The sequence below is a fragment of the Grammomys surdaster genome, unplaced genomic scaffold (genome assembly GCF_004785775.1).
Source record: "Grammomys surdaster isolate TR1022 unplaced genomic scaffold, NIH_TR_1.0 187, whole genome shotgun sequence".
Taxonomy (NCBI): Eukaryota; Metazoa; Chordata; class Mammalia; order Rodentia; family Muridae; genus Grammomys; species Grammomys surdaster.
The window spans coordinates 8,573,309-8,600,973 of NW_021604632.1; the positions used below are offsets into that span (position 1 = coordinate 8,573,309).

Below are 27,665 nucleotides of genomic sequence, written 5' to 3' on the forward strand. Positions count from 1 at the left end.
GAGTAGTGGATCTGGGTTTAGAGGGTTGAGTAGTGGATCTGGGTTTACACACAGCTGATGATGAGTGCCACCTGGTGTCGGTGCTGGGTACTGAATTTGGTCCTCTGCAAGAGCAGCAAGCACTCTGAACTTCTGAGCTAGATTTCTCAACTTTTGAATGTTGGTTTTAAACAACAACTTTGCTTATGTTAGACAGTATGGCACGCTTATCAGTGGAGGTTTGCCTTCAGGCTGCTAGTTTGCCCTTTCCTGACAGATCTTGCTGTTAACTCACTAGTTGTTCCCAGGAATCAATAAAACTTTTGCAAAACTTGATGACATTGCATTGCTTCCAGACCACATGGCCGCCACTTTCTCAACACGCTGCTTCTAAGTGTACTGTGGATATACCCACTTGTTGCTTCTCATACGAGGGCTGGACCAGGATGGCAGGAAGTGGGGATTGACGGTGAGACTGTAGCGCGTCAGTTGGTTGCCTGGGTAGATGTGAGGTTGGCAGACGCTGCCCAGAGCTCTTACATGATGGAAAACATTGCTTTGATCTTACAGACTAAGATAGCTGATAGCTTTCACAGACTAAGGTGACCATGGTTCCTGCAGGTTCTTCTGTTTGGAATTTAAACTTGATGCAACTTAGATTTGTGCTCATTAAGTGAAGGGCTTTATAAACAGGAGCTGTTTAAAGGAAGCAGCCTGCCTTCCCCCATGTTTTCCGTATTGGCTTGTTCTTATTTCAATGGACAATCTTGAGGAGCCCTCTGTTTGAAGCCTCATATTTTACAAAAGTCCTGCCTCCTTAGGAGTGTTTCCATGCTGAGGAGACTGACTGTCCTTTGTGTGCTTTATTTGCAGACAGCCTCGGATCCCTCCAGCCACCATGGGAGTCAGGACTCTGAAGGCAGCTTTCAAAGCTCTGTCCACTGCACAAGACTCAGAGGCGGCTTTTGCAAAACTGGACCAGAAAGATCTGGTACTTCCTAATCTAGCATCCCCATCATCACCAACCCACAAAAACAAGAGACCCAGGAAAGATGAAAATGAAAGTTCAGCTCCTGCTGAGGGTGAGGGAGGCTCAGACCGACAGCCCAGGAACAATCGCATGACAATAAGCAGGTTGGTGTTGGAGGAGGACAGCCAGAGCACTGAGCCCGGCCCAGGCCTCAGCTCCTCCCAGGAGGCAGTGTCGTCATCACCATCCAAGCCCAGAGCTCTCAACCAACCCCACACAGAGGAGAAGAATCCCAAGTATGAAGACCTTCTTTGTAGCAGTTTGGGGGCTGGTTGGCGGTCCTGGTTGGGCCTGGTTTTACTTCCATGAAGTAATCTTCAGCTAAGCTGCTCTACCAAGGCTGCTCAGACTTCTAGAATGAGAGAGACTGGAGCAGGGAGTGACAGTGTGGCAGGCGGTCCCTGCCAGCTCCTGAGCCTGCTGTAGGCTGCAGGGCCCTGCCCTAGGGCATGAGTAAGGAGGGAAGGCTTCTGAGTCTTCTGCCTGTTGATCTAAGTGCCTCAATGATGAAATACCAGTCTTACTTGTGAAACTTGTCTGAGTTGGGCCTCATTTATTTAGTTGGGCCTTGATATTTATGAAAGACCAGTGAGTACTTAGTTTTATACGTTTCATGAGCATTTGAGACCCAGCAAACTCAGCAAAGGTTCCATGTTCGCTAGCTGCTGTAGGTCACTGGTTAGAATATGTTAACTGTATTAATTTTATCGCCATCATGACTCCCAGCCCTGGTTTTGAGTCTTGCTGCCCTTTGTGCCTGTGTGGACCCACCCTCTAGGCACTGGTTTGCTTGTGCTCACTAAATATGGTGTTTCTCCTGCTGTCCATTCACTTCCTCTCATTCCCACAGTGGGCTGTCATCCCTCCATTGTCACCTGTCAGAATTCCATTGGTGCTTCCAAGGGGAGAGGAACTTAAGTGTTTTCTGGGCTCAAGCACTTGCATATGTTAGCTTACAGAATCTGCTGTGCTCACTCTGTGAGATGCTGTTACCCCTATTGTATAGATGAGGAAGGCTCAGAAAAGTTACTAGCTCACCTGATGTCACACAGCTGAAAGTAGCAAACATGGATGTTTGGGGTCTTAAGCTGCATGATGTTGACACAGCAGCTGAAGCCACATATACCAGTGTCTCTTCTGAAACTCTCCCCTTCTCCATGAACTCTGGTGTAGCTGTACCTGCTGTAAGTCCTCTGCCACACTGATCTCCCAAAGCCATTGCCATCTCTACACATTGTTGTATATTGTGATTGTTTAGAGACCCTGTTCTGACCGACACTGTGAAAGGCCATGGCTTGTGATAACATGGTTTCCTTGGGCTATGTGTACTCTTACGTTCAGAAACAAGTCACTGGCAGCTCTTCACACTTTGTCTTTGCTTGATATGTGACCCATTTATACCTCACAAAATCCCTGTGAGATGTAGACACTGCCCCCCATGAGCAGATGAAGAAAAGTGCATGCAGGATGCCAGTAGGATTGTAGGTAGGAGTCTGTGAAGGTTGCAGGCATACCCAGTGCTGTCATATGTCCAGGGTATGAAATATGACGGGTACTCTGTGGTACTGGTAGACAGAAATCCACCAGCCACTTGTTCCTGTCAGTAGAGTTTAATGGGACATAGCCACATCCAGCAGGTAGGACTTGTCCATGGCTGCTGTGGTACTTTGGCTAGGAAACAGGAGTGATGACAGACACGGCAAGGCTTGCAAAGCTGAAAACACTGTCCCGTGAGTCTATCTTGAGGAAGTGTGAGAGACCCTGGGAGCTTGGGGGCAGTTCCTGAGCCTACTCATACAAGTCTTGGGTGGATCACCTCCTGTGGAACAAATGTGGGGCTGGCCTTGAGAGAGCAGGAAGGCAGCAGGTGGATTGTAGAGAGCATTCTGGCAGTGCTGCTGCTTGTACGTAGCCATGGAAACCCTGGTGTCCATGAGTGTTGAGAGTGCAGCACAGGGAGCGGCCGGATCTTGAGGGCATTGGAGTCTGGCAGGCAGGCAGGCAGGCAGCTTCTCAAACTGAGGGTCACAGTTACAGACTTTATGTTCCCGGGCCTGTGAGGCGTCACAGTGGGGAGGCGGGGAAGTAGGGGAAGCTCAGGGAAACCAGAGGCAGAAAGACTCAGGGAAAGGCAGGTAGGAGAAGCTGCCTGAAAGGCAAGGCCATAACACCTAGACTTTTTTCTACCCCAAAGCACATGGTGGGTATTTGCTTGGAGTTTATGGATCACATCAAAGGGATTCTTACATTTAAGGGTTGACATCCCCCAAATGTCCTGGGCCAATGCAGAGTTAAGGTGTGTTCATTTGGAAGAGGAGAGGGACCAAAGCCTCAAGAACAAACCCAGTAGCCACAGGCTAGTTCACAAGTCCCTGCTAGACCACTGTTCATGAAACTTAGTCAGTGAGGAGATGGCCTGACTTGCCCTGGGCCACACAGCCACCTGACAGCTAGGAGGACTCTATTCTCAGTCCCTTCCACATAGGAGAAGTGGACAGCTGCAGTGAACAGGGCAGGTTACACGGGTGCGTAGGCTCCAGGCAGTCTCTACCGAAACATCTGTACAACAGGCAGTGCTGAGATCTGGAGACCAGCTTCCTAAGAACCAGTCTTTGAAGTCTGCAGAGAGGGCAGAACAGCAGTTCCAGGGAGTGGAGGCTGGCAGGGAACCAAGGCTCAAGCTGACTTCCTGTGAGGCTGGAAAAGTAGAGAACTTGGTAACCTGTTCCCTGTCTGTCTGTAAATAGTGAAACTGAAAAGAAAGAGGCTTGTAAATGTCTGCCACTTTGTTTCAAGTAAATTATTCTCAAGATTTAACCCAGATTAAGCACAGCACACATTGACTACCATTTGTCTATGCTACTTGGTTTGATAGTTAGGAAATCTACAAAAGAGGAATGGGAGTGGGGGACTTGTCTTGACTAGCTTTGTTATTTTAAGCCATGGTGTAACTAGCTCTGTGCGGCCTCACACTGACAGATAGGAAGGAGCAGAGGCTTTCTGTGTTGGGGTCAGTAACTTTAGGCTGAGGGTGTAGCTCAGTTGGTAGAGTGCTTGTCTAGCATGCATAGAACCCTTGGTTTGGTCCTCAGCCATAAAAGGCCTCATATTAGAGCCCTTGGTGGAGATTAGAAGATTGGCAAGTTAAGGTCTTCGATGATGTGGTGGCGCACGCCTTTAATTCCAGCACTTGGGAGGCAGAGGCAGGCAGATTTCTGAGTTTGAGGCCAGCCTGGACTACAGAGTGAGTTCCAGGACAGCCAGGGCTACACAGAGAAACCTTGTCTCGAAAAAAACAAAACAAAACAAAAAAAGATCTTCGCTGATATAGCACATTCATGGCCAGCCTGAGCCACTGAACCCTGCCACAAGGGAAAAGGAAAAAGATTGGGTTTATGGTATTGAAAGACCCATAAGTTTCCTGAGCCAGGAAGAGATTTCTAGTTGGGGGTAATAACTCACACGAGCAAAGCAGCCTGGGTTGCTGTAGGTAAGCGGTTCTCAACCCGTGGGTCTCAACTCTTGGGGGATGAATGACCCTTTCACAGGGGTCATATCAGATAATCATAATTCATAACAGAAGCAAAATTACAGTCATGAAGTAGCAATGAAAATTTTCTGGTTGGGGGTCACCACAACACGAAGGACTGTATTAAAGGGTCTCGGCATTAGGAAGGCTGAGAACCACTGCTATAGATGTAGCATGTGGTGTAGACAAGGTAGGAAATGGCCTGGCTTCATAGACCATAGAGGAGGAGTGTGATGGTTTTTTTGTTTAGTCAAGCATATGTATTTCAGCCCAGCTTTGAGCTTGTGATTTTCCCATCATAGTCTCCCAAGTACTCTTACAGGTATGGGCCACTGTGCCTAATCGATACACTTCTGTGATGTCGCCTTAGTGGGGAGAACAGGCTAGTGTAATACTGACAAAAGTTATCTTGAGCTTAGCTCCAGGAGTAAGGAGGGTACCAAAGTCAGTGTAAATACAGGAGTAGAGGGTATCCCTGCAAAGGGGAGGGAAGAGCTTGCACCTTCAAAGTCGGAGACGTGCTGAGATCTTTAAAAGAGCCCAAAAGACTGGCTGTGTTGATGAATACCTGTTGAGGATCCCAGCACTCAGAAGGATGAGGCAGGAGGATTGAGAGTTCAGAGTACCACCTTATCTAAAAACAAAAAGAACTAAACAAACAAGAAAATTAAAGCAGTTTTGAGGGAGATGGCAGTGTGGTGTTGGACTTGACTCAGTATTCAGTTTGACACTTGGCCCTGCATGCTGGGACATGTCCATGTATGAAGATGCCTGGACAAATGACAGCGAATTTGAGCATTGTGTGGTGAATCCCAAGCATGTTCTGAAAGTGAGCTGAGTTCCATGGGGCGGAGGGGAGGCAGGGGAGGGAGTGTTTCCTGGCTCACTCTCGGTGTTTTCCCCTAGAGCATCCAAAGACAAGTGGAACAGCCCTAACGGGCTTGAAGAAAAGGAAGTTTGGACGGAAGAGGACCAGCTGTTTGAAGTGCAGGGTAAGCTCCAGGTTCTTTCTGCCCTCTTGCAGATGTTTGCTGAAGTGTGATACATGTTGACTGTCAGGTTCGTGTTGCAGAAGCCTCTGCCTCCTGGTTAGACAGCAACTCTACCTGACCTCATTTGGAATCAGATTGTTTGGTTTCATTTGCAAACAGAGTCTTGTTAGCCCAGGCTGGTCTTAATTTTAGGATCTTCATATCTCAGCCTTCCAGGTGTTGGTCCCTTTTATTTTCTTGGTGGTGAGACAGAGTTTCATATAGTCCAATCTAACCGTGAACTCCTGAGCCTCTGCTTCCAAACCTCTGGGATTGGAAGCATCCACCATCATATCTAGTTTTTCCTTTTTGTTTGTTTATTTGTTTTGGAAATAGGGCCTCTCAGTACGTAGCCCTTGTTAGCCTGAAACTATAAAAACCAGGCTGGCCTTGAACTCACCTGTCTCTGTCTCCTGACTACTAGGTCTCTTGTATTTAAAAAAATAATTACATTTTATTTATGTGTTTGTTTGTTTATTGTTCAGAATGTGGAGGTACCATGTGTGCATGGAGGAGTCAGGGCGACTTGCAGGGCTCTCCCGCCACCTAGGTCCCAGGGATCAAATCCAGGTCATTACATTTGGCAGTGGTGCCTTTTCCTGCTGAGCTATCTCCCAGGCCCCTGTATTTTTTAAATAAAAACCTCTTTCATGTGTGTGCTGTGCTATATCCCCATCCCAGTGGGGGGAAGAAGTTCTCTTACCCATTTCTGTGCATCTGTGTACAGGACAAGACATTTTACTTTTCTGTGTACTTCTGTAACTCTTGGCATTTGCATTAGAGTCTTTCCCACTACATAGTCTGCTTTTTGTTTGTTGTGTTTGTTTTGGGTTTGCTTTTGGTTTGGTTTTTTGTTTTTGTTTTTGTTTTTAATTCAAACATCTTTACTTTTGATCTCATAAATAGCATTCTGCCTGAATGCCTGTAGGCCAGAAGAGGGCATCCAATTCCATTACAGATGGTTGTGAGCCACCATGTGGTTACTAGGAATTGAACTCAGGACCTCTGGAAGAACAGCCAGTGCTCTTAACCTCTGAGCCATCTCACCAGCCCCTGGTTTTGCTTTTTTTCGAGACAGAGTTTCTGTGTATAGCCCTGGCTGTCCTGGAATTCAATCTGTAGACCAGGCTGGCCCCAAACTTATGGGGCTCCACCTGCCTTTGCCTCCCAAGTGCTAGGACTAACAGCGTGCACCACCACTGCCCGACTCACATTGTACATTCTTATAGAAATAGGTAAGAGCTGAATCTTCATTTGGAGGGTTGTAAAGACTTGTAATGGCAACAATAATCCCCAGATTCCAAAGGTTTTGTCCTTAGGAAGTATCCTCTAAGAGGGTCAGCTGCCAAGCCAGTGGACCCAAGTTGAGTCTTTAGAAGCCACACAATGGAAGTAGAGTACCAGCTTTCTCACACACCAGCCTGGATTTGAGTGTGCACACATAGGTGCTTAGAAAATGAAAATATATTTTTTTCTTTTTTTGTTTCTTTTTGTTTTGTTTTTTGTTTTTTGAGACAGGGCTTCTCTGTGTAGCCCTGGCTGTCCTGGAACTCACTCTGTAGACCAGGCTGGCCTCGAACTCAGAAATCTGCCTGCCTCTGCCTCCCAAGTGCTGGGATTAAAGGTGTGCGCCATCACTGCCTGGCTAAAAATATATTCTATTGTAATAAAAAAGTTTTTAAATACCTTCATCAAGACTGAGCCTGGTGACATATGCCTTTAATCTAAGCATTCCTGTGGCAAAGGCAGGAGGCTCGTTCTGAGTTCAGGCCGACCAAGACTACATATTGAGACCTTGTCTCAGAAAAACAGAAAAAAATGCCATGGATTGTGTGTGGAGGTCAGAGGACAATTTGGGGAAACTGATTTTCTTCTGCCAAGTGGATCCTGGGGATTGAACTCAGGTAATCAGACTTGGTCAGGTGCATTTTTACCCATTGAACTATCTCAACAGCCCCTAAGGATTTTAAATTCTTAGCAGAAAACAGTAAAGTGATTATTTCTGAACAGCAGTTATCAACAGGTTGTAAATCAGAATGTGTGTGTGTGTGTGTGTTATACCCATGTATAGTAATTCTTTTTAAGATTTAACTATGTGTGTGGACTTGTGCATGTGACCTCAGTGCTGATAAAATACAGAAGAAGCTGTCAGACCATCAGGGTTGTGTTACAGATGATTGAGAGCGACTTGATGCAGGGACTGCAAACCAAACTTGAGATGTCTCTGAAATATGAGCTATCTCTCCAGCCCCGAATTTTTATTTTGAGATTTGGCCATTAAATTTAGCCCCTTGTGTATATTAGACACACTACCACTGAGGTGTATACTAAACTTTTATATGTGATAATTCCTCAATAGATTTAGAAAACAATAATTTTGGTAAAGAGCTTAAAGTCTTGTCATTAATCATAATTTATTGGAGTCAGACAGAGGTGGCACACACCTTTAATCCCAGCACTCAGGAGGAAGGAGTTTGAAGCCAGCCTGGTCTACAGAGTGAGTTCTAGGACAGCCAGGCTACACAGAGAAACTCTGTCTGAAATAAAACAAAAAGCAAAAACCCTCAGAATCTGTTGATGCCTGTTTGTAAAGCGTTTCTTTGTATAGGGTCTCAGAGCCTCAGGTGACCGCAATCAAAGGACAGAAAGAAGTCACCCTTCAGTGGCGTCCTTTCTATTCTCAACAGTAGTGAAATTCGTTGCTTGCTGGTTTTATGGTTCTGGGAATCAGACTCAGCCTTTTGAAGCTAGATAGTCGCTCTACCACTGAGCTGCATTCCCAGCTGCTTGCAGAATTTAAACCAGGTTTTCTTTTGGGGATACTCTTATGTTCTCTTTATGTAAACTCTAAACTGAATATACTTTTCATGTTTTCCAACAGCATCAAGTGAAGACAAGTCATCCAATTTAACAAGAAAGCAGGTAATTTAAAACTTGATGTATGGATGTTTTGCCTACACTTAAGATTTCATTTTGAATTATGTCTGTGTGGGGCTTATGCATGTGACTGCACTGCCCATAGCATCCAGACCAGAGTCAGATCCTCCAAAGCTGGATTACAGATGACTGAGAGAGAACCACCTGATACTGGTGCTAGAAGCCAAAATTGGTATGTCTGTGTATCATGTGCTTGCCTGGTGTCTGAGAGGCCAGAGATGGTTGTGAGCTACCATGTGAATGCTGGGACCAGGTCCTCTGGGAAGATAGCCGTGCACTCTCCTAACTGTTGCCTCCCTCCCTTAAGAGTGTTTTCTGATGTGAGTTTTACAAGAATCAGTAAAACAAGTCCCCTTCTCAGGCACAGTTTACCCATGCACCTGGCAAAAAGACCTCTCAGGGTAGTTCCAACTAGGCTCAAACTCTGGATTTTGTTGTTTTGGTTTTTGATACACAAGGTAAACCCAGGGCTCACACTTGCCTGGCGAGCACTGTGCACGGAGCCGTACCCTGCTCCTTTTACTTCTTTCCTTACTTTTAAGTTTCAGTGGTTTCAGAGTTTTGGGGTTTTTTTAGTTTGGGGGGATTTTTTTTCCTGTGTTTTTTGCCTGCATGTATGTCTGTGTACCACGTGTATACAGTGCCCCAGGGGCCAGAGGAGGGCATGAGATCTCCTTAAACTAGAGTTTACAGATGGTTGTGATCTACCATGCAAATATAGGAAGCCAAACCAGGGTCTTTTCCAAGATCATCAAATGCTCCTGACCTCTGAGCTGTCTGTCTAACCCCATAGCAAGATTACCAATAAAGAATGATATGTCAGAACATCGATAATTACTGTTTAGACTTAGAGTGTTGGTTTGCTTTTGGTACTGTAGTTTGGACAGTGTCTCCATGGAGCTCTGGCTGTCCTTGAAACAGAGATCCACCTGCTCTGCCTCCCTGTGCTGTGGTGCCACACTCAGCTTGTACCTCATTGTTACCCTTGTTCAGAGCATGCTTGGGATTTTTGAGTTTGACCTGATCAATATGTTGGGGAAGAGGTAAGTGGCAACATGTTTTGACAAGTTGTTTGGCTTTCTTTTACAGAAGTGGACCATAGAAGAAAGCGAGTGGGTGAAGGACGGAGTGCAGAAATACGGGGAAGGAAACTGGGCTGCCATTTCTAAAAGTTACCCCTTTGTTAACCGAACAGCTGTGATGATTAAAGATCGCTGGCGGACCATGAAAAAACTTGGCATGAACTGAAAAAGGTTTTCATAGCCACAGGACTCACAGGAACATGGTTCTCAACAATAGTCCCTCATGCTGTGATGTCTCTTTCAGAAGCTGGACTGAGATGAGAATTGTGGCAACCTCCTTCTGTACTGGGAGGTCCTGGGACACTCCCGTCCCTGTTGATGGAGATCATGGAGCTAAGAAGCAAAGCCAGGTCTACCCGTGGCCATGGCAGAGGCGACAGGCAGGCAGGCAGGCAGGCACACAGCTTGTACAGTGCCAGAATATCATTAGTGTTTCCCTTTAGTGGTTTGCTTCAATTTGAATCCCTCGTAATCTATAAAAATCTTCTAAGAAATGATGGAATCCATTAGGAGCACATACGATCTCATGACCTGTTAAAACCAGAAATATGAGCATTTTCGGGAATGAATTTAATCCTCGTTGACTTTTGGCCTCTGACTCAAGTACAAAGGAATGCCATGTGTTGAGCCTAGATGAGATTTTTCAGTCCACGTGGAATCAGATTCCTTTTAAAAAACTGTTCAGCCAATTGCATCCACCCCTGGACCTGCCTGCCTCGGCACCTTGTTGCTGGGCTACAATGGGAGGTTCACTTCTCATGGGGTTGCACAAGTGGTTTTTGGTTAAATGGTGATTGTAGATAAGCTTAGCCCCCTCCCCCACCCACCCCTTTCTCAGAACCCTTCCTTATACTGGACTTTTAAAGGGTAAAAATCATTTGTTGAGTATAATGCCTAACTCTGTGATACAGTTTTCCCCACACCTCTCTGGTCTTGCTTTGTTCATGTCTTGACCCAAACTCTGACATATCCTTCTCCTTTTGTACTGTGTCGTGCTTGCTGTCTCTCAGATACCCTTACAGACTGTCTTTTTAGCAAAAACAAAAACAAAAGAAAAAAATTGAGTAAAGTGTTTTCTGTAATCTTTTTTTAAATATGAGAATGAATTGTTCCTACTTGTAGCATCCTTCATTAAAGTCTTGCTTCTCTCAAGTTTCTATAGCTGCTTCATGGCAGTGCCGGGTGGAGTCAGCTCAGGCTGCTGTGCGGTGCCTTAGAGTTGGTACAAAGCTACTTTGTTGCCCTTGGATGTAGCCACACATACTGTAACAGACTTTCCTTCAGTTTGTCCCTTACCCCCGGGTATCACTATCTAGGGACTAAAGGATCCTGACTTTCTGTCTGCTGTGTGTGTGAATGAAAGGCAAACTTAAGAGACTTGTGGAAGCGTCCATTTTGACTTTAACTTGATTGACATGTAGAGAGTGCGCTTTAGCCCGTCAGCCGCATCTGCCGTTGATACTCCCACTGTCTTACCAGCCATCTCGAAAAGCCACAGGAAGAGAGACCCAGAGCAGCTCCGTGCCGTGCCTTGTAGCTGTCACCAGTGGTGGCCTCCCTGCAGCCCTGATTAGAATCCTGCTTTCTTACCCCAAATCCCATCAGTAGGAGGCTCATTCCAGGGAGATGGGTAAAACTGATGAATTAAAGAGACAAAATACCCTAGTCACCATGTCTTTATGCAGGGCTCCTGACAAGACAGTGCTGGCAGTGGGACTTGACTGGGAGATATGGAATGAGATAGTCCTGGGTTCTCTGACTCAAAAACTTCCCAAGAGCCACCAGGCCTCCCAGGTTTGGAGACAATGTCCATTGGATGAATTCTGGGAAATTCTTGGTTTAAAGGTGCCAATATAGATAGGCAGAGTGTTTTTTGTTTGCTTTTCTCTCTTTCTCTCTCTTTCTCTCTCTCTTTCTCTCTCTCTCTCTCCCCCCCCCCCCCCCCCCTCCCCCCCTCCCTCCCTTCGTATTTGCTATAGTATGGCAACTTTTTAGTACTGTACCAACTGAGAAAAATGATAGCCCTTCCCTATTGTTTATTTGGTTTGGTTTGGCTTTTCAACACAGGGTTTTGAAAAAGGAATTTTAAGTTAGTGAAATAGTATAACAGAAAGTCTTAATTCACTAATACAAATAGTTAGGAATAACAAGTCAGCTAACTTGCTAACCCAAGGCCTTCACAAACGATGCAGGGAAACAAAGGTCAACTGAGTGCTCCAAAGATCCACTGGCTGTGAGAGATAGGGAAAGTGCCCAAGGGTAAATTCCTTAAGAACGAGAACATTATTGAAACATCCATCTGTTGCTGTGATGTTTTAGCCTTCTCTGGAAAAACTCCCACCGAAGGTCCCAAGGACTTGCAAATTAAATTCTGCCAGGTGGTGAGCTGGCTCAGATAAACATTCACACTGGGTCCCAAGGCCACAGAAACCAGGGACAGTTCTCGTGAGATCTGCTTACACACATTACAGATGTTTGAAACAACCAATTGTGTGTGACTGCACAGCAGCCCCCTTCCTCCCCCCCCCCCTTTGCCTTTATTAACCCTAAGCTATTAGTTCTCAGCATCAATTCTTCTGCCTCCTACATGAGGCACGTATCGACCCGAAGCTTCGATATTAAAGGACCTGACTCGTGTGATTACAGCAAGCCGGTCTCAGGAATGTCTTTGGGGTCGCATCGTTTCTGGGTCTCCTCTTCTGGGGAGTCTTTCATTTGGTTCCTTGACCAGGAATCAACGAGATCAGCCAAGGCTCCAACGACACTTGGAGGAAAGTTCATGTAAGTGTTGTGTTGTGTTGTTTCATGTTTAAGTGCGGCCGCTAGGTCTGAATTTGAGTTTTCGGTTTCTGAATTCTAGCAGCTGACGTTGGTAAAATCTACAAGCTGCAGCCCTGGAAGATGTTCCTAGGGTGTTTGGGCGACAGAGGGAGCTGTCTGCCCATTTCTGGAACGAGGGAGACGGTATTCTCCTTCTGGGGTGTCAGGCACAAGAGCCTCTCCCATCTGAGGTCACGTTTGGCTGGATCCTCCAGTTCAGATGCGTGCGTAATTTTCTGTATTTGTCAGTGTACCTTATTGGTTTTGGTCTTCTCTGTTTGTGTGTGTGGCTTTTGTTTGGTAATATGGGACAGACTATGACTACTCCTTTGACTCTGACTCTGGACTGTTGGATGGACGTGAGGGAGAGAGGACGTAATTTATCAGTGACAGTAAACAAGGGATCCTGGCAGACCCTTTGTGCCTCCGAGTGGCCGGCTTTCAATGCAGGCTGGCCTCCGGAAGGGACTTTTGACTTAACCAACTATCAGGGCTGTCAGAACAGTTATTTTACAGGAAGGAACAGGGTCGCATCGGGATCAAAAACCTTACATCACTGTGTGGGAGGACCTGGCCCGATATCCACCTCCTTGGGTCAAGCCCTTTATCCCACCCTGCCCTCCGAGCTTACGAGCCCTAACAGTGCGAGGAAATGCGGCAGAAGAAAGACTGAAGCTGCGGGTGAACGAGGGAGACAAGCCGAGTGCTCCACCAGTCCCACCGCCCACTCCACCCCCTCTGCCGAAAATATATCCTGAGATAGAACCACCACCCCAGTGGCCAGAGCTGCCTGGGCCATCCCCTCCCCCATATCCTCTACCCGATCCTGATCCAGCCCCGCCTGCCCCGGGTGTGAGGGAGGAGGCAGGAATGAAAGGCCCCTCAGTAGGAATGCGCAGCCAATTCGGAGCTTCTGCAGAGGGACTAGACTCTACTGTGGCTTTACCTTTGAGAGCGTATGGACCGCCACCTACTGGGAAAAATGAGCTCCAGCTTTTACAGTATTGGCCTTTCTCATCTTCAGATTTGTATAACTGGAAAACTAATCACCCTTCTTATTCAGAAAACCCTGCAGGCTTCACAGGTCTGATAGAATCTTTTATGTACTCCCATTCGCCCACATGGGATGACTGTCAACAGTTTCTCAACACTCTCTTCACCACGGAGGAGAGAGAGAGAATTCTTGTGGAAGCCCGCAAGAATGTCCGGGATGATACTGGGCGTCCTGTCCAAACCCCAGCTGAAATTGATGAGGGCTTCCCCCTGACCCAACCCCATTGGGACTATAATACTGCGGGAGGGAGGCTACAGCTATCCAATAACCTTCGGGCTCTAGTGGCAGGTCTCAGGGGCGCGGCTAGATGACCCACCAATTTGGCAAAGGTGAGAGAGGTCATGCAGGAATCTACTGAGCCCCCATGGGTCTTCCTCAAGAGACTGATGGAAGCTTATCAGAGGTATACACCATTTGACCCTATGTCAGAGGGACAACGGGCTTCAGTGATTATGGCATTTATTGGGCAGTCAGCCCCAGATATTAGGAGAAAACTACAGCGTATTGAGGGATTACAAGACTATACAGTAAGAGATGTGGTAAAGGAGGCAGAAAAGGTATATCATAAGAGGGAGACAGGAGAGAAGAGAGAGCAGAAGATGACGAAAAGAAAGAGAAGAGACAGGAGAAGAATTTGACTAGAATACTGGCCACAGTTGTAGGAGAAGGAAGGCGTCAGGGACCAGGAAGGCTCAGACAGATAGGTGACCTGGGCGAAAACCGGAGGCAGGGGCCAAGGAGACCCAGAGAAGGCGGACACCAACTGGACAAAGACCAATGCACATACTGCAAAGAAAAGGGCCATTGGGTTCGAGAGTGCCCTAAGAAGAAAGGGGGTGCTAGAGTCCTGACACTTGGAGATGATGAAGACTAGGGGAGACAGGGCTCAGTTCCCCTCCCCGAGCCTAGGGTAACTTTTGAAGTGGAGGGGACTCCTGTAAGTTTTTTAATAGACACAGGAGCCGAATATTCTGTACTCCAGCAACCTCTAGGGAAGTTAAAATCTAAACACACCCTTGTGGAAGGGGCCACAGGACAAAATTTATATCCATGAACTACTTCCAGAACCATAGACCTGGGAAAGGGTAGAGTGACACACTCCTTTCTGGTGACACCAGAGTGTCCAACTCTCCTCCTAGGTAGAGACTTATTGACAAAATTAAAGGCACAAGTAAACTTTACACCCCGGGGACCCACCGGGTCCTGGGGCCCAGGCCCCCTCTCAAGTGATGACCCTGTCACTAAGGTCTGAAGAAGAATATAGACTGTTTCAACCAAAGCCCCACCTGGATGACCAGATGGGACCCTGGCTAGCCTGATACCCTAAGGCGTGAGCAGAAAATTGGGGAATGGGAATGGCTCAGCAGGTTCCACCGATTGTTATAGAACTTAAGTCTGGGGCCACACCCATAGGGATAAAGCAATACCCTATGAGTTAAGAGGCAAAAGTTGGGATTCGCCCCCACATTAAAAGACTGCTACAACAAGGGATCCTAGTCTCATGTAGGTCCCCTTGGAATACTCCATTATTGCCAGTAAAGAAGCCAGGCACCAGTGGCTATCGACCTGTCCAAGACCTCAGAGAAGTGAATAAAAGGGTAGTTGACATCCACCCCAGAGTGCCAAACCCTTATAACCTGCTCAGCTCTCTACCTCCTGAAAGAACCTGGTACACTGTTTTGGATCTCAAAGATGCTTTTTTCTGCCTAAGGCTCCACCCGAGGAGCCAACTCCTGTTCGCTTTTGAGTGGAAAGACCCAGAAGACAGGAAGACTGGACAGCTAACTTGGCTGCTACAAGGATTTAAAAACTCCCCTACTCTGTTTGATGAAGCCCTCCACCGAGACCTTACCTCTTTTCATGCTAATAACCCTCATGTGACTCTGTTGCAATATGTAGATGACCTACTGGTGGCTGCTGCTGACCAAAAAGACTATGAGAAGGGAACTGAGAAACTCCTGGCTGAGTTAGGTAAGTTGGGGTACTGGGCATCAGCGAAGAAGGCACAACTGTGCCGGACAGAAGTGACGTATTTGGGCTACACCTTGAGAGATGGACAACGATGGCTTACTGAGGCCAGAAAAACAGACTGTGATGCAGATTCCAACCCCAACTACCCCTCGCCAGGTAAGAGAGTTCCTAGGGATGGCTGGGTTCTGCAGGCTGTGGATACCTGGGTTTGCTACCCTAGCTGCTCCATTATATCCCCTCACCAAAGAGAAGGGAGAGTTTGTCTGGACTAAAGACCATCAAGAGTCGTTTGATAATCTGAAAAAGGCCCTGCTGAGAGCCCCCGCTTTGGCTCTACCTGACTTAACTAAACCATTCACCCTGTATGTTGATGAGAGGAATGGGATCGCTCGAGGGGTCCAGGCCTTGGGGCCATAGAAGAGTCCCATGGCTTATCTCTCCAAAAAACTAGACCCGGTGGCCAGTGGATGGCCCTCCTGTCTGAGGGTGATTGCAGCCACCGCCCGCCCTGCTGGTGAAAGACGCAGATAAGTTGACTCTGGGCCAGAAATTTTCAATTGTGGCCCCCCATGCCCTGGAGAGCGTTATCAGACAGCCCCCAGACCGGTGGATGACCAATGCCCGGATGACCCACTACCAGAGCCTGCTTTTGACTGATCATATCATCTTCTCTCTGCCAGCCATTTTAAACCCTGCCACCCTGCTACCCAAAGTAGGAGAATCTCCGGTCCATTGTTGTGAAGAAATACTGGCTGAAGAAATCGGTACCCGACCAGACCTCATTGACCAGCCCTGGCCAGGGGCGAAGACATGGTTCACTGATGGAAGCAGCTTCATGGTGGAGGGTAAGCAAAAGGCTGGGGTGGCGGTGGTGGATGGGAAGAAAGTTGTTTGGGCTAGTGCTCAACCTGAAGGGACTTCAGCTCAAAGGGCTGAGCTGGTGGCACTGATCCAGGCCCTAAGGCTAGCTGAAGGACAGGTGGTCAATGTCTATACAGACATCTGGTATGCTTTTGCGACTGCTCATGTTCATGGGGCCATCTACCGACAGCGAGGGTTGTTAACCTCTGCAGGAAAAGACATTAAAAACAAGGAAGAGATTTTGAGCCTCCTAGAGGCTATCCACCTTCCAAAAAAGGTGGCCATTGTCCACTGCCCTGGACACCAGAAGGGCACTGACTTTGTAGCCAGAGGAAATCAGATGGCCGACAGACATGCTAAAGAGACAGCACAAGGACCTTTAATTCTGCTGGCCAAGCTCAAAGTCCCAGACCCAGACAAAATACCAGGTACAGACAAACCAGTTCTGTCTGAAGAAGAGAGCATGGACTACCTTGCTGGTATTCACCAACTAACCCATTTAGGGCCTGCAAGATGATAGAATTAGTGGCCAAATCTCGATACAAGGTTCCAGGATTACGGAAGCTAGCTGAGAAGCTGGTTTGAGGCTGTCAAGCATGTGCACTCACAAATGCTGGATCTAAAAAAAATCTCAAAGGGACCAGGCTGTGATGAGATAGCCCTGGTTCCTATTGGGAAGTTGATTTTACTGAAGTAAAGCCTGCCAGATATGGTAACAGATATTTGCTAGTTTTTATAGATACTTTTTCTGGATGGGTAGAGGCTTTTCCCACCAAGAAAGAAATGGCTAATGTAGTGGCCAAGAAGATTATGGAAGAAATTCTGCCTCAGTTTGACGTTTCAAAGGTAATTGGGTCAGACAACAGGCCTGCCTTCAACGCCCAGGTGAGTCAGGGACTGGCCAGACAACTGGGGATAAATTGGAAATTACATTGTGCTTATAGGTCCCAGAGCTCAGGACAGGTAGAGAGAATGAATAAAACTATAAAAGAGACCTTGGCAAAATTGACCTTAGAGACCGGCAGGGGTGATTGGACAGCTTTACTCCCTCTTGCCCTGTTTCGTATGCGAAACATCCCTGGCGTCGCTGGACTCACTCCTTTTGAGATTATGTATGGGTCTCCCCCTCCTATCTAAGAAACATTAGAGAGCTGGGGCCGACCTGCTGACAAATATGTTCCTCCTGCTGACAAATATGTTCCTCCCCTTCCCCTCTTAGCCCACTTAAAGGCTCTAGAAACTGTAAAGAAAGAGATCTGGGAGCAATTGAAAGATGCCTATGCCCCTGGAAAAGACGCAGTGCCACACCGATTTGAGGTCGGAGATGCCGTGCTGGTGAGACGACATCGGACAGGAAACCTTGAACCCTGGTGGAAAGGACCCTATTTAGTCCTGTTGACTACTCCCACAGCGGTGAAGGTGGACAGCATCGCCGCTTAGATATACGCATCCCACGTGAAAAGGGCTCTCCCAGACCTGCACCAGGATGAGTGGACACTGGAAAAGACTGATAATCCTCTTAAGTTGCGTCTGCCTCGCAGGCACGACTCTGAGTCAGGGCAACAACCCCCATGCCCCAATACAACAGACTTGGGAGGTGATCAATGAGGAGGGGAACACTGTCTGATCAGTTACCACAGTGCACTCCCCCTGGACTTAGTGGCTAGATCTAACCCCAGATATCTGAAGTTCGTGGCTGGGTTGCTCACCTGGGACCTCCCCAATCATTCAGATCTTTCTAAGCCACCAAATGAAAAACAGTGTGTCCCAAAAGGGATAAGGGGCAGAGGACTCGGGTGCTCAGGACAGTTCTACTGGGCCAATCTCCGGGCCTCAGAATTTTATGTCTGCCCTGGTCAGGGTCACAGTTTGAAACTTCGACACAAGTTTGGGTGGCCTCTGACTTTTATTGTGCTGCATGGGGTTGTGAAACCACTGGTGAGGCCCACTGGAACCCATCTTCCACCTGGGAACTAATCACGGTAAAGAGAAACAGTACATATGACAAATTGCACCAGGAAGAGAGAGATCAGTACAAATATCGTGAAAGCGGCTAAGCACGTCATGCACACCCCATGGACCTTGCAAAGGAAGATACTGTAACCCCATAGTTATCAAATTCACAGACAAAGGTAAACAAGACCATCAGAGTTGGCTTAGAGGAAACAACTGGGGATTACTATGCATAGATGCTGCAGGGAAAGACCCTGGGTTGACTTTTAGAATTAGATTGGTCCTTGAGAGCCTCCCCACAGCAGTGCCTTTAGGACCTGACAAAGTTCCTCCGGAGCAGGGCCCATCTACCAAGCCCCTGGCTCCAATACTTGTTTTACCTGTGCCCTCATTACTTCTCAAAGCCCCTTGACCCTGCCCCTGGATCCTTCGACTGAACAGAGACTGTTTAATTTAGTTATTGGGGCTTTCTCCATGCTTTAAACGATACAAATCCGGACTCTACGGAGTCCTGCTGGCTGTGTTTGACAATGACACCCCCGTATTATGAGGGGATTGCTATGACTGGTGCCTTTATTAACACAACCTCCCACCATTCTTGCACATGGGGAACTGAGATGAAATTAACCCTGACAGAGGTATCGGGGACAAGATCAGGACTCTGTCTAGGTACCCCGCCTGCCACACACAAACATTTGTGTAATCAGACAGTTATTAGCCCTAAAATGGCTGCCACCTATTATTTGGTACCCGGACCCAACCGATGGTGGGCATGCAACACTGGACTCACTCCTTGTGTATCTACAAGTGTATTTGAACCTACTACAGATTTCTGTGTATTAATACAGTTAGTCCCCAGGATTTACTACCATACTGCTGATAGTCTTGAAAATGAATTGGATCTTAGGCCTAGGACGTACAAGAGAGAGCCTGTATCCCTTTCTCTGGCTATCTTACTGGGAGCTGGCATTACTGCTGGAATAGGGACAGGAACTGCAGCCTTAGCCACCGGACAACAAGGCCTAAACGCTCTCAGTACCACTATTGATGAAGATCTAAAAATATTAGAAAAGTCCATTACCAACTTAGAAAAATCTTTGACATCCTTGTCAGAAGTAGTGCTCCAAAATAGGAGAGAATTAGATTTACTGTTTTTAAGAGATGGTGGGCTCTGTGCTGCCCTCAGAGAAGAGAGTTGCTTCTATGCAGACCACACTGGAATGGTCAGAGACTCTATGCAGACTCAGAGAGAGACTAGATAAAAGACAGACAGAGAAGATCAACAAGGTGGGTTTAGATCCTGGCTTATACTATTCTACTTTCTGCTTTAACTGGACCAGTGCTAGTGATTTGCCTGATTTTAATTCTTGGCCCGTGTGTGGCAAAAAGATTACTTGCCCTTATTAACAATCGAACTGGTGCTGTTCAACTGATGGTACTTAGACAACAGTACCAATCAATTAGAGATCCTGACAAGGCAGAATATGAGTCCTTTAGAATGAGATAAAACTGAGCGTGAACCTGGAATTCTAAGATTAGAATTATTCAGTAGAAGTGGGGATGAAAAAGGAATTTTAAGTTAGTTAAATAGTATAACAGAAAGTCTTAATTCACTAATACAAATAGTTAAGAATAACAAGTCAGCTAACTTGCTAACCCAAGGCCTTCACAAAAGATGCAGGGAAACAAAGGTCAATTGAGTGCTCCAAAGATCCACTGGCTGTGAAGGGATAGGGAAAGTGCCCAAGGGTAAATTCCTTAAGAATCAGAACATTATTGAAACATCCATCTGTTGCTGTGATGTTTTAGCCTTCCCTGGAAAAACTCCCACCGAAGGTCCCAAGGACTTGCAAATTAAATTCTGCCAGGTGGTGAGCTGGCTCAGATAAACATTCACACTGGGTCCCAAGGCCACAGAAACCAGGGACAGTTCTCGTGAGATCTGCTTACACACATTACAGATGTTTGAAACAACCAATTGTGTGTGACTGCACAGCAGCCCCCTTCCTCCCCCCCCCTTTGCCTTTATTAACCCTAAGCTATTAGTTCTCAGCATCGACTCCTCTACCTCCTACATGAGTCACTTATCGACCCGAAGCTTCGATATTAAAGGACCTGACTCCTGTGATTACAGCAAGACAGATTACCAAGCTGGCCTCAAACTGACAGAGATCCACCTGCCTCTGCTTCCCGAGTGCTGACATAAAGGTGTGCACCACCACTGCCCAACTCTGTAAGTTGTTTCCTAAAGACTTTATCAATTTCTTTTCTGTTGGTGTAAAACAGCATGACCTAAGCAACTTCCTTGAGTTAACTTGGGCTTATGGTTCTAGAGGAGAGGGAAGCCATCATGGCAGGAAGGTATTGCAGCAAGCAGCAGACATGGCAGCTGGGGCAGAAGCTCGGTGTTCACATCTTGAATGACAAGCACAAAGCAGAGAGAGAGCAGGGCAGAGTGGTGCATGACTTTGATCCCAGCACTTGGGTGGGCAGAGACAGGCCAGCCTGATCTACATAGTGAACTCCAGGATAGAGTGAATCCCAGTATCAAAAAAAATAATTAAAATACAGAGAAACTAGGAGAGGCCCATCCCTAGCAGCATGTTTCTTCCAGCAAGGCTATACTTTATAAACCTATCCAAACAGTACCACCAACTGGGAACCAAGTATTAAATGCCTGAGACTGTCAGCAGCATTTATTACTCAAACCATCATAGACTTGCTAAAATAAAAATGTTAGCCTCTTGGGCTGATGCTGGGCCATCTCGGGCTACACTATGAGAGCCTATTTAACACCCCCCCACACACACACACACAAAATTACAGGAGTCAGAATTTAGAAACCATCTTAGAACGTCAAGATTCTAGCTATGCCAGCTATCCCTTTGGGACCATGAGCCACTCAGGTCTGTGTGTGTCCCCAACACTAATGGTAGGTGACAGTACTGTGAGGGTGAACCCGGGACCAGCAGCCTGTGAGTGGCCCCACCCACAATGGAGTGGGCCCTTCCCCATCAATCACTAAGAAAAATTCCCTATGGGCTTGCCTACAGCCTGATTTTATGGAGGCATTTTCTCAATCGAGGCTTCCTCCTCTCAGATGAGTATAGCTCGTGTCAAGTTGACAGAAAAGTAGCCAGCACTTCATACATTAAATTTTTTATATAGCTGGGTGTGGTAGCAAATGTCTCTGATCTCAGCACTCAAAAGCAGGTAGATTTCTGAGTTCAAGACCAGCCTGGAGAGAGGTGCAGTGGTTAAGAGCACTGGCTGCTCTTCTGGAGGTCCTGGGTGACTGGAATTGAACCCACACGTCGGCTCACAACCCTCTATAACTGTAGTCCCATGGGATCTGATGCCCTCTTCTGGTGTGCCGATGTACATCCACCAATATACCTCCAAGAATGGATGGGTGGATGGCTAGCTCTCTTCTGCTTAAGTACTTTTTCTCTCGCCCGTTATCTAGATCTGGCAAGCTACTTCTTGAGATGAAAGCAAAATCCTTCTGTGGGTCAACACGTTGGGGGAGGGGGTTGTGGTGCGTGGCACCTGTAATGCAGTCCTAACTGGCTTGTGGGGTTAATGATTAGCCGGATGCTTGTCTGACTTCTTTTCCACAGGACTGTGAGCAACTCAACCTGTAGAAGACTCCACAGAAGGCAGCATGTTCCCTTTGTTCCTTGTGGCCGAACTGGTGGTTCTGAGCCTAGTGACCTCTGCTAGGAGCCAGGAGACAGATCCACTACATGGCTCCAAGGACCAGCCATTCTTCCGAGGAGCTGATCGAAATGACTTTGCCATTGTGGTCAATCCAGGAGAGACAGAATGTTTCTGGCAATTTGCTGACCAGATGGGCTACCTCTACTTCAGCTATGAGGTGCGTGGAGGCCTCTGGCCATACCTTTTATAAAGTGAGTCCGACTTTTGATGAAGCCAAAGTCTGGTTCTCCATGAGACTGTGGCTGTCACTTGTGAATCAAATGGGCCTTCAGAGAGCAACCCCGGGTGAGACTTAGATGAACAGAATAGCCAGCACCAGGAGCTCAAACATGGGTTGGTCTAGAACTGGAAGCTACAAGTCAATAACAAAACCAGGCTCCTTCAGGAGAGGCAACCTTCACCTTTCCTCTGATATGAGGAAAGACAACACTTGCTAAAATAGTCACACAATTGTGGGGCGCACATCTTTAGTCCCAGAACTCAGGAGGCAGAGGCAAGGGGATCTCTGAGTTTAAGGCCAGCTTGGTCTAGGAGTGAGTTCCAGGACAGCTAGCACTACACAGAGAAACCTGTCAAGAAAGGAGAAGGAGACAGAGACAGAGAGACAGAAAAGTAAGAGTCCCATAGTAGATTTCAAATGAAATCGCTTCAGTTAATGGGGTGAGAACAGTGTCAGGTCTCCTGCTTGTGTTTGTCCTAGCAACCTGGAGAATAACCAGCTCAATGCTTGTCTATGCAACCAGACAATTCTATTTCTTTTTGGAAGATGCCTATCCCTTGGGCAAGAACACCCAAAGGGCCTTATGCCACCCAAGGAGCTTAATATTAAAGTTAGAGGTAACTTCAGTTGGTTTTTTTAGATTGTGGGGGCTCTCTGGGAAACAGGGTCTCATGTAGCCCAGGCACTGGCCTCATACTTGAGATACAGCATCAGTCTTACCACCTTGCTAGTGTCTGGGTGATGTAGTAGGGACCTTTCTCTCTTTTTTCATGGTGACGGAAGGTTCAGCGCATTCTCGGAATGTCACATGACCGCCACATTGTTGCCACAGCACATACCCCACAGGGTTTCCTTATTGACACTTCCCAGGATGTACGGGGCCAGATTAACTTTGCAACACAAGAGACAGGTATGTATGCATCTCCAAAGCTATACTAATCGTCATACATTTATTTCTATGAAATTGAGAAATAAGGGCTGGGGAATGGTAGCAATAGCCTCCAATCCCAGCACTCAGGAGGGAGTGGCAGGCGGATCTCTGTCAGTTCGAGACCAGCCTGGTCTCCAGAGTGAGTTCCAGGACAACCAGGACTCTTAAACAGAGATACTCTGCCACCTACAGTGACACACCTCCTCTAACAAGGCCACACATCCTAACCCTTCCCAAAACAGTTCTCTCAACTAGAGACCGAGCATTTAAATATATGAGCCTATGGTGTCATTCTCACTCCGACCATCATGCTGGTCTCCATAGCTACATAATGAGACCCTATCTCAAGACAAAGCAAAAAGCAAAGTAAGAATTAGTGTTGGAAGAGAAAAACATTTTTTTTATATCTAATATAGGAGTTACCACTTAGCAAAATGTAGTTGCAATATTTAGTTGCTGGTAAAAACTTTGCATCAAAAATGGGCTTGTTACTTCCTAAATAAGCAGCTGCTGTAGTAGCAATTTGAAACCAGAGAACAAACGAAAAGTAGTAGTGCGTGACCCTCATCCCAGCATTTCAAAGGCTGAGGCATGAGAATTCTGGGTTCGAGACCAGGCTTAGCTACTTAGTGAGTCCCTGCCTCAAATTAAAAAATAAACTAAACTGGTGAACAGTTATGTCTATGGGGAAGTGTGAGACAGTGTGGGGCACTGAGGACCCGCTAATGAGATCTAGGGATTCCGACAGGTTTCTATCAGCTTTGTCTGAAAAATGAGCAGAACCGCTTCAGTGCTATACAAGTGTATCTCAACTTCGGAGTCTTCTATGAGGGGCCCGGGATGGATCATAAGCAGAGTCAAAGGAAACAGCTGAACGATACTCTGGATGCCATCGAGGTAATGGTATTGGTGTTCTTGGGGGTGTCACCCTGAATGAGGGAGGACTCAAAATAAAAACCAAAGAGGTAGAAAGAGCTGAGCCTTTCACTCATCATAATGTGGCATGACATGGCGCTCCTCTGGTACCAAGGCCTGGGCAAACTATGGCTAACAGATCATCTAGTCCACGGCCTGTTTGTAATATACATTCACAAACTTGTGCCGCTACCCTAGTACTTAAAGCACAACAATCCAGTGTCCCCGCAAGACACTCTACATAGAGTTTCTTTCCTCAGCGCCCCCATTCTCTCTAGAATCTCCTAATCCTAGAAGCACTGTTGTACTGTTCCTGTAGATTTTCTGTAAACAGAATCATGCTTGTGGCTTTATAGGGTCGCTTCTTTCACAAAGCATGGTTTTTGTTTATTTGAGACAAGGTCTTACTATCTGGTCTTGCCTGGCCTGAACTCATTATGTAGATCAGGCTGGCCTTGAACTCACAGAGATCTACCTATTTCCCTCTTGAGTGAGAGTGCTGATTAAAGGCATGTACCACCACGCCTAGTCTGATTCCTTTTTTTTTTTTTTTTAAGACAGTTTTTCTGTGTACCCATGGCTGTCTTGGAACTTGCTTTGTAGACCAGGCTGGTCTCAAACTCACAGAGATCCACCTGCCTCAGCCTCCTGAATGCTGAGATTAAAAGTATATACCACCACTGCCTGGCTTCATTTTTTAAAAACAGTCTCACACTCTGTAGCTCAGACTGGCCTTGTGTTTGCAGCAATCCTCCTGCCTCAGCTTGAGTGCTAAGATTATAGACCCAAGCTATCACACCTAATTTACATAGTCTGCTTGGACCCTTCTGGCTGGTCCTTGGTTCCTTACTTTTAACTGAATAAGTGCAGTTTTGTTGGTGACTCACCAGCTGACTGCATTTGAGTTTCTACCCCTTGGCTCTCACAGTGCTGGTGATAATATCTGCAAACAAGCTTTTGTGTTTTCTTTTCAAGTACCAACAAGTGGAATTTCTGGGCATGATTCAAACTGTTTAGTTTTGTATGAACTACCTGCCAGTTTTCTGTAGTGGATAAGGCCTTTAGGCAGCTATGAAGATTCTAATTTCTATCCATCCTAAAGTATTATTGTTGATGATAGCTGTCCTGCTGGGTGTGCAATAGTATCTTCTGCTTTGATTTACACTTAAGCATTCTTATTAGTGGAAAGATCAATAAACTGCTATAAAAATAAATTTGCAATAAAGCCATAAAGATTAATGGCCGAATCAGTGGTTAAGAGCTCTCTCCTTTTCCAAGAGGACCCAGGTTCAAGGCCAAGCACCCATGTCAGGCAGCTTACAAGGGCCTATAATTCCAGTTCCTGCAGGTATGTGGTACTCATAAATTTATGCTTATGTGTATGCTTATGCATATGTAGCACTTGGGAGGTAGAGGCACTCAGATCTCCCGAGTTCAAGGCCAGCCTAGTCTATGGAGCAAGTTCCAGGACAGCCAGTGATACACAGAAAAAGCCTGTCTTGAAAAACCAAAACCAAACAAAAATAAGCATCTTTCTTTTTTCAACTTTCTCACTTTTTTTTTTTTTTTTTAATGACAAATTTTCCAGATCTCTTCCGGTTAAAAGGTTTTTGAGACAATCTCATCAGTCTAAGCTAGTAAGAGAATAGAATCAACTTACTTGCCCATCCTGAGTGGCCCCCACATAGTATAGTTTTTAACTTAGCCATTAAACCAGCTGTGACGTTGTCTGCCTCAATCACATTTATCTGGATGGACAAGTGGTCCTTGGCACTGATGATCTGGCTGCTCTCAGAGCACTTCCACTGCACATACAAGTCCAGAATTCCCTGATATAGCTCTGCATGTTGAGGCTCTGCCTGCTTACCAGTCCAGCGGGAGGGCAGAAAGGCTAAATATGTTTTCATATGCTTATTGACCCTGTGTCTTCTTTGGGAAAACATCTACTCAAATCCTTTGCCCAGGGCTGGAGATGTAACTCAGTACTAGCTAGCCCTTGCCTGGTATGTATAAGCACCAACCCCCTCCCTCACAAAAAAGTGTTAGCTGTTGGGGGAAGGTCATCTTTTTCTTAAACACTCCTTGTAAGAGTTTTCTTTACATTCTGGGTACACTTTGTGATCTGTAGATGCTTTCTTCCATCACTCTGCCTCCTTGGCACACAAAAGCTTTTGTTTTGTAAACCTAAATCTTACTGGAACAGAGCTATGTTTGTTTGACACCTACCCATCATTTATGGCAGCTTTTGTGCGACCATGACAAAGTTTTGTATTTGGTAGTTGCAGGAGACATTTTTTTTTTTTTTTAGACAGGGTTTCTCTGTGTAGTCCTGGGTGTCCTGGAATTCACTCTGTAGACCAGGCTGGCCTCGAGCTCAGAAATCCACCTGCCTCTGCCTCCCAAGTGCTGGGATTAAAGGCGTGCACCACCACCGCCCGGCTGCAGGAGACATCTTGCCAAAGACATTTCTCATAAGCCTAACAAGAGTCTGCAGGAACAAGGTATCTGTTAGGAGGGTGATGAGGTGTTGAACACATCTTGATCAAGAGATCTAGACATCTCGATAGAGGTTTATACATGTAACCTCGACAGAGCAGGAGATACGGGATTCACAGTCATCCTTAGCTACACACTGAGTTTGAGGCCAGCTTGGGCTACATGAGAAATAGCTCAGTAGGAATGTTTACCTTGAATGTGCAAGGCTATTGTGTTTAGGATACAGGGAGTTTTGTGGATACTAGGCAATCCTTCTGACCACTGGGGTACATCCCAAGCCCCAACCCATGCCTCCCAACTTTAAAATTACTCCAGAATTTTTTTTTCCCAAATACAGCCAAAGTACCCTTTATTAGTAATTGCTGTAGTACTGTTTCTCAGACTCCTGAGTGACATAGGTCACTTAGATCAGGGCAGGTGAGACCCAAACAGCAGCCAGAGTGGCTTTCCTTCTTCCCACAGGACAGCACACGAAAAGTGCAGAACCATGTTTTCCACATGTGGCGCTTCTACAACTCGGCCAGGATGAGGAAGGTGGCCGACTTTTTCCTCCTGCAGTCTAACTACACCTATGTCAACTGGTGGTCCACAGCTCAGAGCCTTGCTATCATTCTTTCTGGGGTCCTCCAGCTCTATTTCTTGAAACGTCTTTTCACTGTCTCAACTACTGACACAAAGAAGCCAAGATGCTAACACAGAGCAGATTTGTCAAAGCTTTAATCAAATCGGCTTTGGAAAGTTATTGGGGAAAAAAGTCAATTTAAATCCCCTTTCTCTTGTGCCCATCAATAAAGGCAAATGGCAGTAATAAAAAGTGAGTTCTGATGCTGATTGTTCTAAAATATGTATTAAATGCTAAAAGTTAAAAGTACCAATTTTTTTTAGACAGGGTTTTAATATGTAGCCTTGGGTAGCCTAGAACTTGCTGGGTAGACTCAGCTCACCTCAAACTAAAGAGATTCACTTGCTTCTGCATCCCCACTGCTGGCAAGGTGTGTTAACACCATCCTCGAGCTAAACACCCGATCTTTATACAGCTGTCCATTAACTTTCACTGACGTAGCCTTCACGTAGAAGTTAGTAGAGAACCCTGGAAGGGGTTCTTCAGTAAGAGTTCCTGCTCTGTATGCAGCTTG

At 46.4% G+C, this 27,665-nt stretch overlaps 2 protein-coding genes and 1 pseudogene across 3 annotated transcripts in view; all 3 read left to right on the forward strand.

Annotated features, from left to right (window-relative positions):
• Terf2 (telomeric repeat binding factor 2) overlaps window positions 1-10,740 on the forward strand; it is a 28,138-nt gene extending 17,398 nt beyond the window's left edge. Inside the window, exons 7-10 of one of the 2 annotated variants that reach the window (XM_028768748.1) lie at window positions 853-1,245; window positions 5,445-5,530; window positions 8,451-8,491; window positions 9,596-10,740. In XM_028768748.1, the coding sequence (XP_028624581.1) occupies window positions 853-1,245; window positions 5,445-5,530; window positions 8,451-8,491; window positions 9,596-9,754 (679 nt within the window). In that variant the 3' untranslated portion in view covers window positions 9,755-10,740. The remainder of the gene's footprint in view (window positions 1-852; window positions 1,246-5,444; window positions 5,531-8,450; window positions 8,492-9,595) is intronic. The other variant, XM_028768749.1, reaches the window with a different exon arrangement.
• A 1,973-nt stretch (window positions 10,741-12,713) lies between these two features.
• Window positions 12,714-14,781, forward strand: LOC114622296 (annotated as a pseudogene).
• Window positions 14,782-21,883: 7,102 nt separating this feature from the next.
• Tmed6 (transmembrane p24 trafficking protein 6) lies at window positions 21,884-27,338 on the forward strand. The gene is made up of 4 exons (XM_028768631.1): window positions 21,884-22,124; window positions 22,971-23,097; window positions 23,867-24,015; window positions 26,992-27,338. Exons 1-4 carry the CDS (start codon window positions 21,912-21,914, stop codon window positions 27,220-27,222), a joined length of 720 nt encoding a protein of 239 aa, XP_028624464.1. The 5' UTR covers window positions 21,884-21,911; the 3' UTR covers window positions 27,223-27,338.
• Window positions 27,339-27,665: the final 327 nt, after the last annotated feature.